The following is a 16,435-nucleotide window of genomic DNA, read 5'->3' on the forward strand; positions in this document are numbered from 1 at the left end:
TTAGTGGTGATTTTGATTTCCATACTGGTTGACATAACCCTGTTTTTCCAGATGTAATTTTGTGTTTCACTGTTTCTATGAGAAAGATGTGTTCCAAAATTCCACACAACTGATTTACTATTGATGGACAATCTGTTGTCCTCAAAACATTTTAGAACCTTGCCATACACCAGGCGCTGTGGTAAGTGCTTTTAGACATCTTACATAATCTCATAGCAGCCTTACAAACAAAGAAACTGAAGTACAGAGTTGTCACTTGCTCATGACCACGCAGCATAGCTCAGAGTATCAGTAGATTTAATAAAGTTTTTGCTTTAAGAGTTCCACTTATTGCATTATTTCCCACTTTGCATTTCAAAGTTTTACTTTTTTGGTCACACCCTAATCAACATACAGTGATACTTTATCTGTTGTGTATTGTATTGATTATCTATTGCCGAGAAACAAATCACATCAAAACTTAGTGGTTTAAAATGACAAACATCTGTAATCTCACAGTCTCTGGAGGTCAGGAATCTGGAAGAGGCTTGGTTGGGTGGCTCTGGCTCAGGGTCTCCTGTTTTGGGCTGCAGTTGTCTGAGGGCTCGACCAGGGAGTGAGGGTCTGCTTCCAAGATGACATACTCACGTGGCTGTGGTGACGAGGCCTCAGTTCCTGGCTGGCTGTTGGCAGGAGGCTCCAGTCCTTGACATTTGGGGCCTCTTCATAGGGCTGCCTGACGTGTCATCACAACATGCCAGCTGCTTTCTCCAGACTGAATGGTCCAAGAAAGAGAGCTAACAGGAAGCCACAGTGCCTTTTACAACCTAGTCTCTCAACTCATCCATTGTCACTTCTGGTTTTTCTTTTATTTGTTAGGTACAAGTCACTAAGTCCACCTCTCTCTCATGGGTAGAGAATTGGGTGCCATCTTTTGAAGGGAGTGTCAAAGAATTTTAAACCACCACAGATATTCAGATATCAGGCACCCTGATTAGTCTAAAACCCAACTTGAATACAGGGATGAAGGAAAACGAGGTTTCTGAGAGCAGCCTTGCTCAGGATTCATGAGGTTGATGTGTTAAACCTTGTGCACCTTACATAATGGAACGTCTTTCATACTCTCAGCATCTGTTACTATTTTTCACTAATATCTAAAAGTCTTAGTTATCTGATTTCCAAGATGCAGCAGAGAGGCACCTTCCTAGTCACGTAATGTGAGAGTTGATGGTTTCATTACGATGTAGGAAAGAGGAAACTATTTTAAAAAATATAAGACTGGGGGGCGCTGGCCCAGTGGCGTAGTGGTTAAGTTTGCACGTTCTGCTTCGGTGGCCTGGGGTTTGCTGGTACGGATCTGGGGTGTGGACCTATGCACCACTTGTCAAGCCATGCTGTGGCAGGTGTCCCCCATATAAAGTAGAGGGGGGCATAAAGATGGGCATGGATGTTAGCTCAGGGCCAGTCTTCCTCAGCAAAAAGAGAAGGATTGGCAGCAGATGTTAGCTCAGGGCTAATCTTCCTCTAAATAAATAGATAGATAAATAAATAAATAAAAGACTGAAGGTCAGAATTTTGGAGAGAATGCATTCTTAGCAGATCCTTGGGTATCACTGAATAATGTTATTTATCATGATATTCTAAGTTAATAAGGAAAAATATGTTTCATTTCATAATTATGAAAATAGTAATTCCCTCATAATTATTGCCCATCCATAGTAATATCAATCCTGTTCAAGAGAATGCTTTTTTTTTAAGATTGGCACCTGAGCTAATACCTGTTGCCAGTCTTTTTTCTTTTTTTCTTTCTTCTTCTCCCCAAAGTTCCCTAGTACGTATTTGTATATTCCAGTTGCAAGTCCCTCCTGTTGTGCCATGCAGGATGCCACCCCAGCATGGGCTAACAAGCAGCACCATGACCACACCCAGGATCTGAACCAGCGAAACCCCAGGCCACTGAAGTGGAGCTCACGAACCCAACCACTTGGCCGTAGGGCTGGCCCCAAGAGAATGCTTTTTTAAATTCCCAAATACTAAAATAATAGGTTCAGAATTCTTTTCTTTTCTTTTTTTATTTTTTGTGAGGAAGAGTGGCCCCAAGCTGACATCTGTTGCCAATCTTCCTCTTTTTGTTTGAGGAAGATTGTTGCTGAGCTCACATCTGTGCCAATCTTCCTCTGTTTTACGTGGGATGCTGCCACAGTGTGACTTGATGAGCTGTGCTACATCTGTGCCTGGGATCTGAACTCGCAAACCCAGGGCTGCTGAAGCAGAGTGCGTGAACTTAACCACTATGCCACCAGGCTGGCCTCCAGAATTCTTTTCTACCCTCTTTCATAGACCCTTCTCCCTTAGAACAGAGAAAGATCTGTTCAACTCTACCCTCTCATTATGTCAGTAAAAGTCTAGACCTGAAGATCATACCTTAATAATTATTAAATACCTTGATAATCTCAGGAAAGACCAGGGTGTTACATGGCAATTTGCTGTCACTTGACTAAAATTAAAAAGGGAGAATTTAAAGGCCGAAGACATTAAATAACCAGTATAGACTGGTTTGGAAACTTTAAAAAGAGTCCTGGTCTGTAAAAGTAAAACGCTTGGAAGAATCCACCTAAGGAGATCATAACAATGAAGAATGATTCCAGGATGGTTGTAGAAATTTATTGAGGAAAAAGATTACCCAATTGTCCAGGTTCTTTTTTTCCAATAATAAATTATTTCTAAGTAGGTTATAAATTAATGCACACCATACGTCATTGTAATAGTACAAGAGGACACACAGTAAAAAATAAGTCCTTTTTACCTGTATTCTCCTAGTTCCCACTTCCTTCCCCAGAGGCAACCACTGTTACCAGTCTCTTGTATGTCCTTCCAAGAGGATTTCAAACATTTATATGTGATAGTATGCATATATGTATATTTATATCTTGTTTGTTATGTAGCTAAGTATGCCCTTGGCAGTTCAGTCTTTGCTTTTATTAGCAATGCTATGATAAATACCTTTGTGTATCTTTTATTTCATACCTGTGCAGGCATATATCTGGGCTCAGTACTTAGAAATGGAATTCTTAGGCCACAGGATATGTGCTTTAAAAATTCTTCTTATTTGGAAATAATTTCAAATTTAGAGAAAAGTTGCAAGAGTAGTACAGAGAACATCCGTATGCTCTTTTCTCAGATTGACCTGTTATATATGTATGTTTGTGCAGATTCTCTTTCAAAGATTAAGTAGTATACATCACGGTATACACGAGAGGCTGTATGTCACGAAGGCACAGGTCACAGTGCAGGCTGAGCAGAGCCCTGGACATCCTAGGGTGCCCTGTGGGCTCAGGGGCTCCTACTGCAGGGGGCAGAGCTGGCTCTACTCACCCTCACCCTCTCTGCGGTCTTCTTCTGCCCAGACCACTCTGATGGCTGGGGCCAGGCACGTGGTGACCTTCGTTAGGCCAGGTGTGGCCTCAGTGCCTGGCGCGTCAGCCTGCTGCTGGCCAAGGACTTTGCTCATGACACGTTCTCGCTGACACTGAGCCAAGTGGGCTCAGGGCTCATGTCCATGGGGTAAAAAACCATAATGCATACTTAACTGTGTATTTCCTAAGAGTAAGGATTTTCTTTTCTTTTTTTGTGAGGAAGATTAGTCCTGAGCTAACTGCTGCCAATCCTCCTCTTTTTTCTGAGGAAGACTGACCCTGAGCTAATATCCATGCCCATCTTCCTCTACTTTATAAATGGGACGCCTACGACAGCATGGCTTTTGCCAGGCAGTGCCATGTCCTCACCTAGGATCTGAACTGGCAAACCCTGGGCCGCCAAGAAGCGGAACATGCGCACTTAACCGCTGCGCCACCGGGCCAGCCCAAGATTTTCTTTTATGTAAACATAGTACAGTTATCCACTTCAGGAAATTTAATATTGGTAGAATACTTTTGTCTGACCTGTTCACATTTCAGTTTTGTCCAGTAATGTTCTTTGTAGCATTTTTGCCCCTCTAGGACAGGATCCAGTCTGGGTACATTTAAAATTTTGGTCTATACTGCCAAATTGCTCTGGATAGGCATTGTTCCGGTTTACATTTCTGCCGGCAGTATATGAGTCCTTGTTTCCCTCTCCTCATCATCGCTTACCTCATGTTTATCCACTGGAAGTTCCTAGTTTTCAAACACCTTTTTGGAAGGATATCCTTTGGCTCTGGTAGTCTGAGTGTGTGATTGTTTGGGGCACTTTGGCATCAGCAGTTGCTCCCTGGCTTGAGAAATTTCACCTCTTTGTTTAAAATTAATTCTTAATTTTTTTTTTTTTTAAAGATTGGCACCTGAGCTAACAACTGTTGCCAATCTTCTTTTTTTTTCTCTTACTGCTTTTTCTCCCCAAATTCCCCCGGTACATAGTTGTATATTGTAGTTGTGGGTCCTTCTAGTTGTGGCATGTGGGATGCCACCTCAGCATGGCCTGATGAGTGGTGCTATGTCTGAGGCCAGGATCTGAACCGGCGAAACTCTGGGCCGTGGAAGTGGAGTGCACGAACTTAACCACTCGGCCACAGGGTCGGCCCTAATTATTCATTTTTATTGAAGTATAATTGACAGACAATATTATATTAGTTTCAGGTGTACAATGTAATACTTTGATATTTTTATACATTACAAAATGATCACCATAATATGTCTAGTTACCATTTGTCACCATGCAAAGTTATTACACTATTACTGACTGTATTCCTCATGCTGTACATTATATACCTGTGACCTATTTATTTTATTTCTAGAAGTTTGTACCTTTTTTTCCTTCTTCCTTTTGGTGAGGAAGATTGTTGCTGAGGTAACATCTGTGCCAGTCTTCCTCTATTTTGCATATGGGATGCTGCCACAGCATGGCTTGATGAGTGGTGTGTAGGTCTGCACCTGGGATCTGAATCCATGAACCCCGGGCTGACGAAGCAGAGCGCGTGAACTTAACCACTATGTCACCGGGCCGGCCCCTTGAAGTTTGTACCTGTGAATCCCCTTCACGTATTTCACTCATCCCCCTACCTCTCCCCTCTGGCAACCAACAGTTTGTTCTTTGTATGTATGAGTCTGTTTCTGTTTTGTTTTTTTAGCTTCCACATATAAGTGAAATCATATGGTATTTGTCTTTCTTTATCTAACTTATTAGCATAATACGCTCTAGGTCCAATGATGTTTGTGCAAACGGCAAGATTTCATTCTTTTTTATGGCTGATTAATATTCCGTGTATATATACACCACATCTTCCTTATCCATTCATCTATCAATGAACGCTTAGGTTGCTTCCATATTTTGGCTATTATAGATGATGCTGCAGTGAATATAGGGGTGCACATATCTTTTTGAATTTTTGTTTTCTTTGGATACATACCCTGAAGTGGAATTGCTGGATTGTATGGTAGTTCTATTTTCAATTTTTTGAGGAACTTCCATACTGTTTTCCATAGTGGCTGCACAAATTTACATTCTCACCAACAGTGTATTAGGGTTCTCTGTTCTCCACATCCTCACCAACTTGTAATTTGTAGTCTTTTTGATAATAGCCATTCTGACAGGTGTGAGATTTCTCTTTCTACTTGAGGCTGCTGTTGTGCTCAGGAGAAGCAATCTTGGCAGAGCCAGGGCTGCTAAGTTTGTCTTCCCTGCTGAACCAGCTCTTTTAGAGGATCCATAGGGCTCTGCTGTCTTCCTTTTAGGGCTGAATAATATTCCATTGTATGTATATATCATTGTTTATCCATTAATTAGTTAATGGGTTCTTGGGTTGCTTATTTGGGTATTTTTGTCCTTATTTACTTTTTTCACATTTATTCTTCCGTATTTAATCTCTTACTTTTGCAGGTACCGTTTAAATCTGAATCAAGATGAAATAAAACAAGAAGTAGAGGACTACCTGCCTTCATTTTCTAAATGGGCTGGAGATTTCATGCATAAATACACTTCAGCTGACCTCCCTCAGATGCAGTTCTCTCTGTAAGAAACTCGTTTTGTTTATATGCTGTTTATATGTTCAGACCAGGCTTCTATTCCGTATGTTGCATTAAAGCCTTGTAAAAGTCAAGTTATTACAACTAAGCTTTTTGTTTACTTATTTTATAAATTATAGTCCTGAGTGTCTTTCAAGGACAAAACATAATCTGATGAATAGAAAATTCTACTTTCATTATAATAAAACCTTATAATTTTTTTATGTAGGTATTTCTTTTGGAGCTATGTTTTTTTAATAAAATAATCAATTTGTAGATATTTTGGGGGTCCTAATTTCATTTGTATTTCTCTGTTACTGTCATATATAGACTCTGTTACATACTGTTTGGCATTGGGTTTGTTTTTTACTTTTTTCCCCCTTAAAGTAGCATTGATATACATTTATAGGTAATACTTTTTTTCTTTTCCATTATTTACCCATTCAGCAAATATTTATTGAGTGCCTAATATGTGCCAAGTAATATTCTAGGTGCTGGGATTATAGTAGTGGGGGAAAAAAAGCCACTGACTTCACTGCGCTGCTATACGACTGAACAAGTGACAGGGTGCCAGATTGTGGTCAGTGCTGTGTGGAATCGTGGGGAGGGTAAGAAGGAAAGGAGAGTCGGCGATGCGGTGGGACATATTATTTCTGTAGAATGGTCATGAAAGGCCTCTCTGTTAAGGTGACATTGAGCAGAAGCCTGAAAGAAATGAAGGAGGGAGCTAGGCAGCTCTCTCCAGGAAGAGTATTTCAGGCAAAAGCCTTGTAGGTGATGTGTACCTGCTATTGTGGCTGGAGCAGAGTGAGGTGGGAAAGAGAGCAGAAGTAGCTCTCTTGGGGCCTCGTCAGCAGTGTCAGGACTTTGACTGCTGTTCTCATTAGGTGAGAAGTCACTGGAGAGTTTGTGCAGAGGGTTTTGGTCTTATTTCTTGGGTTTTTTGGTAAGAAAGGTTGACCCTAAGCTAACATCTGTTGCCAATCTTCCTCATTTTGCTTGAGGAAGATTGTCACTGAGCTAACTAACATCTGTGCCCATCTCCGTTTCGTATGTGGGATGCCGCCACAGCGTGGCTTGATGAGCAATATGTAGGTCTGCGCCTGGGATCTGAACCTGAGAACCCTGGGCTGCCAAAGTGGAGCATGTGAACTCAACCAGTACACCACTGGGCTGGCCCTGTGATTTCCTTTTTTTAAAAATAGGCAACATTTTATTTTTCTTTAAATAGGCACAACTTCCATTTATATTAATATTCTTAACCTTTTCTTTTTTTTTATTAAGGTTATGAAAGTTAACATCCCTGTGAAATTACAGTTGTACATCATTATTAGTCATGTTGTAGGTACACCACTTCACCCCTAGTGCCCTCCCCCCACCCCCCTTTCCCCTGGCAACCACCAATCAGTTCTCTTTGTCCATATGTTAACTACCACCTATGAGTGGAGTCATACAGAGTTCGTCTTTCTCTGTCTGGCTTATTTCACTCAACATAATACCCTCAAGGTCTATCCATGTTGTTGTGAATGGGACGACTTTGTCCTTTTTTATGGCTGGGTAGTATTCCATTGTATATATATACCACATCTTCTTTATCCAATCATCAGTTGCTGGGCACTTAGGTTGGTTCCATGACTTGGCTATTGTGAATAATGCTGCAATGAACATAGGGGCGCATGGAACTTTTGGAATTGCTGATTTCAGGTTCTTAGGATAGATACCCAGTAGTGGGATGGCTGGGTCACAAGGTATTTGTATTCTTAAATTTTTGAGGAATCTCCATACTGTTTTCCACAGTGGCTGCAGCAGTTTGCATTCCCACCAACAGTGTATGAGTGATCCCTTTTCTCCACAGCCTCTCCAACATTTGTCACTCTTGGTTTTGGATATTTTTGCCATTCTAACAGGTGTAAGGTGATATCTTAGTGTAGTTTTGATTTGCATTTCCCTGATGATTAGTGATGATGAGCATCTTTTCATGTGTCTATTGGCCATCCGTATATCTTCTTTGGAGAAATGTCTGTTCATGTCCCCTGCCCATTTTGTGATTGGGTTGTTTGATTTTTTATTGTTGAGTTGTGTGAGTTCTTTATATATTATGGAGATTAACCCTTTGTTGGATAAATAACTTGTAAATATTTTTTCCCAATTAGTGGGCTGTTTTTTTGTTTCAATCCTGTTTTCCCTTGCCTTGAAGAAGCTCTTTAGTCTGATAAAGTCCCATTTGTTTATTCTTTCTATTGTTTCCCTCATGTGAGGGGTTATGGTGTCCAAAAAGATTCTTTTGAAGCTCATGTCAAAGAGTGTACTGCCGATATTCTTTTCTAGAAGACTTGTTGTTTCAGGCCTAATCTTTAGGTCTTTGATCCATTTTGAGTTTATTTTAGTAAATGGTGAAAAAGAATGGTTGATTTTCATTCTTTTACATGTGGCTGTCCAGTTTTCCCAGCACCATTTGTTGAAGAGACTTTCTTTCCTCCATTGTAGGCCCTCAGCTCCTTTGTCAAAGATTAGCTGTCCATAGATGTGTGGTTTTATTCCTGGGCTTTCAATTCTGTTCCGTTGATCTGTGCATCTGTTTTTGTACCAGTACCATGCTGTTTTGATTACTGTAGCTTTGTAGTATGTTTTGAAGTCAGGGATTGTGATGTCTCCAGCTTTGTTCTTCTTTCTCAGGATTGCTTTAGCAATTCAGGGTCTTTTATTGCCCCATATGAATTTTAGGATTCTTTGTTCAATTTCTGTAAAGAATGACATTGGAATTCTGATTGGGATAGCATTGAATCTGTAGATTGCTTTAGGTAGTATGGACATTTTAACTATGTTTATTCTTCCAATCCATGTGCATGGAATGTCTTTCCATCTCTTTATGTCGTCGTCAATTTCTTTCATGAAGGTCTTGTAGTTTTCGTTGTATAGGTCTTTCACTTCCTTGGTTAAATTTATCCCAAGGTATTTTATTCTTTTTGTTGCGATCGTGAATGGGATTGAGTTCTTGAAATCTTTTTCTGTTAGTTCATTGTTAGCGTATAGAAATGCTACTGATTTATGTATGTTGATTTTATACCCTGCAACTTTGCTGTAGCTGTTGATTGTTTCTAATAGTTTTTCTATGGATTCTTTGGGGTTTTCTATATATAAGATCATGTCGTCTGCAAACAGCGAGAGTTTTACTTCTTCGTTGCCTATGTGGATTCCTTTTATTTCTTTTTCCTGCCGAATTGCTCTGGCCAGCACCTCCAGTACTATGTTGAATAAGAGTGGTGAAAGTGGGCTTGTTCCTGTTCTGAGAGGGATGGGTTTCAGTTTTTGTCTGTTGAGTATGAAGTTGGCTGTGGGTTTGTCATATATGGCCTTTATTATGTTGAGGTGCTTTCCTTCTATACCTGTTTTATTCAGGGTTTTTATAATAAATGGATGTTGGATCTTATCGAATGCTTTCTCTGCATCTATTGAGATGATCATGTGGTTTTTGTTTCTCATTTTGTTGATGTAGTGAATCACGTTGATTGACTTGCAGATGTTGAACCATCCCTGTGTCCCTGGTATAAATCCCTCTTGATCATGGTGTATAATGTTTTTGATATATTGCTGTATTTGGTTTGCCAAAATTTTGTTGAGGATTTTTGCATCTATGTTCATCAGTGATATTGGCCTGTAGTTTTCCTTCTTTGTGTTGTCCTTGTCAGGTTTGGGGATCAGGGTGATGTTGGCTTCATAGAATTTATTAGGGAGTGCTCCATCTTCCTCTATTATCTGGAACAGTTTGAGAAGGATAGGTATTAAATCTTCTTTGAATGTTTGGTAGAATTCTCCAGAGAGGCCGTCTGGTCCTGGACTCTTATTTTGGGGGAAGTTTTTGATTACTGTTTCTATTTCTTTACTTGTGATTGGTCTATTCAGATTTTCTATTTCTTCCTGATTCAGTTTGGGTACGTTGTATGAGTCTAGGAATTTATCCATTTCTTCTAGGGTGTTCAGTTTGTTGGCATATAGTTTTTCATAGTATTCTCTTATGATCCTTTGTATTTCTTCAGTATCTGTTGTGATTTCTCCTCTCTTGTTTCTAATTTTATTTATTTTAGACTTCTCTCTCTTTTTTTAGTGAGTCTGGCTAAGGGTTTGTCGATTTTGTTAATTTTTTCGAAGAACCAACTCTTTGTTTCATTGATCCTTTCTACTGTCTTTTTTGTTTCAATATCATTTATTTCTGCTCTAATTCTTATTATTTCCCTCCTTCTGCTGACTTTGGGCTTTGTTTGTTCTTCTTTTTCTAATTCCGTTAGGTGTCGTTTGAGGTTGTTTATGTAAGATTTTTCTTGCTTATTGAGGTGAGCCTGTATTGCAATGAATTTCCCTCTTAGGACTGCCTTTGCTGCGTCCCAAATCATTTGGTACAGTGTATTTTCATTTTCATTTGTCTCCAGATAATGTTTGATTTCTTCTTTAATTTCTTCAATAATCCATTGTTTGTTCAGTAGCATGTTGTTTAGTCTCCACATTTTTGGCTCTTTCCCAGCTTTATTCTTGTAGTGGATTTCTAGTTTCATAGCATTGCAATCAGAAAAGATGCTTGATATTATTTCAACCCTCCTGAACTTATTGATGCTTGCTTTGTTTCCCAAGATACGGTCTATCCTTGAGAATGTGCCATGCGCGCTTGAGAAGAATGTGTAACCTGCTGTTTTTGGATAAAGTGTCCTATATATATCTATTAGGTCCATCTCATCTAATTTTTCATTTAATTCTATAATTTCCTTGTTGATTTTCTGTCTGGATGATCTGTCCATTGGTGTTAATGGGGTGTTGAGGTCCCCTACTATTACTGTATTGCTGTTGATGTCTCCTTTTAGTTTTGTTAATAGTTTCTTTTTTTTTTAAAGATTTTATTTTTTCCTTTTTCTCCCCAAAGCCCCCCGGTACATAGTTGTGTATTCTTCGTTGTGGGTCCTTCTAGTTGTGGCATGTGGGACGCTGCCTCAGCGTGGTCTGATGAGCAGTGCCATGTCCGCGCCCAGGATTCGAACTAACGAAACACTGGGCCGCCTGCAGCGGAGCGCGCGAACTTAACCACTCGGCCACGGGGCCAGCCCCTTGTTAATAGTTTCTTTACGAATTTTGGTGCTCCTGTGTTAGGTGCATATATATTTATAAGTGTTATGTCATCTTGGTGGAGCATCCCTTTTATCATTATATACTGCCCCCCTTTGTCTCTCTTAATCTGTTTTGCTTTGAAGTCTACTTTGTCTGATATAAGTATGGCAACACCTGCTTTCTTTTGTTCATTATTAGCTTGGAGTATTGTCTTCCATCCCTTCACTTTGAGTCTGTGTTTGTCTTTGGGGCTGAGGTGTGTTTCCTGGAGGCAGCATATTGTTGGATCTTGTTCTTTGATCCATCTTGCCACTCTGTGCCTTTTGATTGGAGAGTTCAATCCATTCATGTTTAGAGTGATTATTGAAACGTGGGGGACTACTGTTGCCATTTTATCACTTGTTTTCTGGTTCTTTTGCATTTTGTCCTGATGGACAGCTGTTACTTTGTGTTATTGTCCTTCTGCTTCTCTACTTTGTTCTGGATTTTGTAACCCCTTTCCTTTTTTTGATTTCTCAGGAATGAGGTTCTTCCTGAGCATTTCTTGAAGAGGAGGTTTTGTGGCGATGAACTCCCTTAACTTTTGTTTATCTGGGAAAGTTTTTATTTCTCCATCGTATTTGAAGGATATTTTTGCTGGGTAGAGTATTCTTGGCTGCAGGTTTTTGTCCTTCAGAGTTTTGAGTATTTCATTCTCTTCTAGCCTGTAAGGCCTCTCCTGAGAAATCTGCTGATAGCCTTATGGGGTTTCCTTTGTAAGTTATTTTCTTCTGCCTGGCTGCCCTTAGTATTTTCTCTTTGTCATTGACTTTTGGTAGTTTCACTACTATATGCCTTGGGGTTGGTCTTCTTGCGTTAATAAAGTTTGGAGATTTATTGGCTTCTGTCACATGAAGTTCCATCTCTCTTCCCAAGTTTGGAAAGTTCTCAGCTATTATTTCGTTGAACAGGCCTTCTGCCCCCTTCTTCTTCTCTTCTCCCTCTGGTATACCTATAATCCTTATGTTGCATCTCCTAATTGAGTTGGATAATTCTTGGAGAGTTTCTTCGTTTCTTTTTAGTCTTAGTTCTCTCTCCTCCTCTGTCTGCAGCATTTCTCTATTCCTACCCTCCAAATTGCTAATTCTGTCCTCCATATTATCGACCCTACTGTTCAGAGAGTCCAGATTTTTCTTAATCTCCTCCATTGTGTTCTTCATCTCCAGTATTTCTAATTGGTTCTTCTTTATAGTGTCAAGCTCTTTTGTGACATAGCTCCTGAACTCATTGAGTTGTCTATCTGAATTCTCTTTTAACTCGTTGAGTTTTTTAATAACGGCAGTTTAGAAATCATCATCATTTAGGTTATAGATTTCATTGTCTTTGGAATTGTTTTCTGGGTGCTTATCATTTTCCTTCTGTTCTGGAGATTTAATATATTATTTCATACTGCTTGATGGTGTGGATTTGTGCCTCTGCATAGAGATAGAGTTTAGTCGCTGCTTCCACTTGTTGTGACTGCTGTGTGTGGGGGCAGCTGTTTAGACTGCACCAACCAAGAACCCTGTCAGCTGCTACTGACTGGGCCTGGACCCCTCCTTGTAGTCACAGTGGTCCTGTGGGGTCCCTCGTCAGTTGTGGGGGCAATCACAAGGGTGCATCAGGTTGCTGATGCCTACTGTTGCAGCCCACTTAGACGCGCTCCCTCCTTGTGGTCTGCAGCAGTGTTGTGGGCTTTCCCAGCAGCCAGGAGCAGGATCACCTATAATTGCTACTTTGTCCCTAACAGAGCCCACAAGATCACACTTGTCCACTATAGGTCCCAGCAGAGCTATGGGTATGTTCTGCAGTCTGTCGTTAGCTCACTTAGCTGTGCTACTTTGCCCCAGGGCCTTCCCGCCTTGCGATTGCCAGTTGGGACCTCTCCACTACTGCTGTGCAGAGGCTTTCGCTGAGGCTGCTGTAGGAACCTGGAGTTCCCCTCTGGGCTACGTAGCCATTTCACTGGAGCTCCACTATGCCCCACTCCACTCTCACGGGATCTCTGGGATCTCATGGGATCTCTGGGCCCCTTGCCTCGTCTGGGACACGGCCAGAGTCCGTGGGCCTGGCGGTGGCTTGTAAGCTGCTGCCTTGTGGGGAATTCTGCTCTAGGGAGCTTCCTGGTGTTCCGAATGCTGGGCAGGGCCTCCCTGCCAATGGCGAGCAGAGGTCCCCCCTACTGGGGGGGTGCAGGATCCTGGAGCGTCCCCCCGGGCCACAGAGCCGGGTGTTGGAGCTCCACCCAGTCCCCAAGCACGTCCACGGGAAGTCTGGGCGCCCCCTGCGCCGACTCGTGTGCTGGAGACTGTGGGCCCAGCAGCAGCTTGCAGTCTGGTGCCATGCCGGGGAATCTGCCAACCGGGAGCTTCCCTTTGTTCTGGATTCTGGGCGGGGCCTCCCTGCTCATGGCCAGCAGAGGCTTTCCCTGCTGGGGAGGTGCGTGACCCCAGAGCCTCCCCCCGGGCCACAGAGCCGGGCGCTGGACCTTCATCCGGGTCCCCAAGCACCTCCACGGGAAGTCTGGACGCCCTCTGCACTGACCCGTGCGCTGGAGACCGTGGGCCCAGCAGCAGCTTGTGATCTGGTGCTGTGTCAGGGAATCCACCTGCTGGGAGCTTCCCTTTGTTCTGGATTCTGGGCGGGGCCTCCCTGCTAATGGCAAGCGGAGGCCTTCCCTGCCGGTGGGTGCAGGACCCTGGGGATTCTCCCTGGCCTTAGGTGTAATCGCGGGAAGCTTGAGTAGGGCTGTTGTCACCTGTTTCCACTGTCGCTCCACTGGTGAGTGCACACTCCCACCCTTGGTGTGTGGCGATGCTATGGGGGAGTCTGCTGGAAGAGAGCCTCCTGCAGGAACTAGGCTGTCCAGGGGTCGGGAGTCGGAGAGTTTTCACCTATTTCTACCTCCTCCCAGGGGAAAGTCCGTCCGACTTCCTATGTATAGTAGCACGAGACTCTTAGGCATCTTGAGATGCTATCTGGATATCCTTTGTTAATTGGTGAATGTCCAATTAGTTGTAGATTCGATGGGGGAGAGACAAAGAAGACCACTCACTCTGCCATCTTGGTCCCACCTATTAGCACACTCTTATTGCAATTGTCCTCTTAATTGGGTTGGTACCCAGTGTAGCTGGTTGCTAGGCTCAGGGGCGTACAGTTGTGATAGGCCTGAGGCCAACAAGGCTGTTGTCAGTTCTCTTAGGAGTGCAGCTGAGTAGGGCTAGCCCTTGGCATGGAGGCACTCAGTTGTTTCAGGCTTTGGAAGGTGGGGCTGATCCTTTTTTATGGCTATTTGTGAAACACAAGTCTTCTGCTGCTGATAAGCCTCACCCCCCTCTGGACCACATACACTGTCAACACAGTCCTGGTCCATGCACACTTCTCAACCCCCTGGAGCATACCCCACCGCCACACTGCAGAGGCCCCCACCTCTGCCCCAATGCCCCCCACAGTCCACCTGGTCCTCACACAAGCCCTGCCCCACAGAGGCAGACACCTTTGCCTGCCTGTAGAGGATCAAGGCACTCAGTCAATGCAGGCTGAAAAGTAGCCTGAGGGCTTGCTGTTAGATGGGGCCAGTCCCTAGGGCGGGTTGCCAGCCCTGGCTGAACTGGATTAAATCTGTGCTCTAGTGGGTGTGGCAGACCCCTGGGCTAACAGCCCAAGAGACGCACCTCAATGGCCCCCACCTGTGTCCATATCAGCACGCCTGGACGAGCTCAGAACAACGGCCCCCACCAATGTCTCAGTCTCCGGAGAGGATCCTCCTCTCACCAAGATGCCCCCAGAGCCCACCAGGTGAGTCTCGTTTCACCAAAGGACAGTCAGCCTTCTCTCTGGTGATTTTAGGTTGCTGCAAAGAGTGAGTTTGTGCGTGGGCCCTTTAAGACCCGGATCTTTTCGGCTTTCGGCCGATAGCTTTTCTGGGGTGTCCTCGCTGCAGTTAATAGCTAGCAAAGCCAGATAGTAAGACCCCCCTCTCAGTTGGGCTGAGTCCGAAGGATGGTTATAGCAGTATTGCCCCCGCTCCGGACCTCACTCCTACAGGGAGGGCTGCGTACCTTAGGTTGGCTCCCGCCTGGCCAGCTATGAAGCTCCGCTGCTCCCAAAGGTGGCTTTTTTCCTCTCTGGCCAGAGTTACTGCCTCTTCTGCTTTCGTCAGGCCTGTCCCTTGTTGTGGGGGTTCTTTTTATCCAGTTTTCAGTTTTCAATCCAGGGTGATTCTTCCTAAAATTGTTGTAACCTGGTTGTGTTTGTGGGAGGAGGCGAGTTCAACATCTGCTCACAGCACCATCTTGACAAGAACTCTTCTTAACCTTTTCTTAGTAGTCTCAACATTTTATCTCATGACATTTTATCTGAATAACTTGGTTTTTTTTTTTTTGAGGAAGATTAGCCCTGAGCTAACATCTGCTGCCAATCCTTCTCTTTTTGCTGAGGAAGACTGGCCCTGAGCTAACATCCGTGCCCATCTTCCTATACTTTATCTGTGGGACACCTACCACAGCATGGCCTCCCAAGCAATGCCATGTCCGCACCCAGGATTCAAACCAGTGAACCCCAGGCAACTGAATCTTGATTTTTATATGACATAAAATATGTTTTATTACTAGAAAATTTATCCTTTTCATGTGATTTCCATTAGATTTAGTATTTTATATGGCTTTGAGTCTAAAATAGGATTAATAAAAGCTCTTGTCCAACTTCTGCAGAATAACTTCTCTGAAAATGAGTAAGTCTTAGATAAGAGAAGTATAAGAGGCTTTAAAAGTTATTTTCGTCTCTTCTAATGGCTTCAACATTTATATGTTTCTTTTTTTCTTCTTTGCTGTGCTCTTGGCTTATTTAGCAGTTAAGACATTAAAATCAGAACCTCTTTTGTAATATAAAATACAATGTTGAGTACTTAGTTTTAAATATTGCTGGTGACAGAGATGGATCCATTTAATGATTAAGTAAGGAAAATAATGAGGAAGTCTAGGAGCACATGAGCTCCTCCAAAGATTGTCGCAAGAGAAGGGTGGGGATGAAGTGTTGGATGACCAAGCCCTACACTGCATAGATAATGGAGAAAGACAGCTCATTCTTAGGCAGTTTAATATGGTGTTACGTGAAGGAGCACATCTCCTGCTTAACCAGGGTGCAACCACATGCAAGCCATTCCATATTAATCTGTGTAATAATTGCAAATCAGAATACTCAGATTGGTATTTTGGCTCCAGCACTCCAAGTTGTGATACTTGTAGTAATCTAGGCCTGAGAAAACAAAGGCCTGAGTTGGGAAGATTGTAATAAGAATGAACTGAAAGAGATAGGTGATAAATATTAAGAAAATTTAAATTACGTGAGTTAGAGGACAGTGGTTC

The 16,435-nt window shown here is 42.6% G+C and overlaps 1 protein-coding gene across 7 annotated transcripts in view; it reads left to right on the forward strand.

The window, feature by feature from the left end:
* Positions 1–16,435, forward strand: part of DNA2 (DNA replication helicase/nuclease 2) — a 64,158-nt gene that overhangs the window by 22,556 nt on the left and 25,167 nt on the right. For all 7 annotated transcript variants that reach the window (XM_046651997.1, XM_046651994.1, XM_046651998.1 and 4 more), the window contains one exon: positions 5,833–5,964. In XM_046651997.1, the coding sequence (XP_046507953.1) occupies positions 5,833–5,964 (132 nt within the window). The remainder of the gene's footprint in view (positions 1–5,832; positions 5,965–16,435) is intronic.

Source organism: Equus quagga, chromosome 2, assembly GCF_021613505.1.
Source record: "Equus quagga isolate Etosha38 chromosome 2, UCLA_HA_Equagga_1.0, whole genome shotgun sequence".
Taxonomy (NCBI): Eukaryota; Metazoa; Chordata; class Mammalia; order Perissodactyla; family Equidae; genus Equus; species Equus quagga.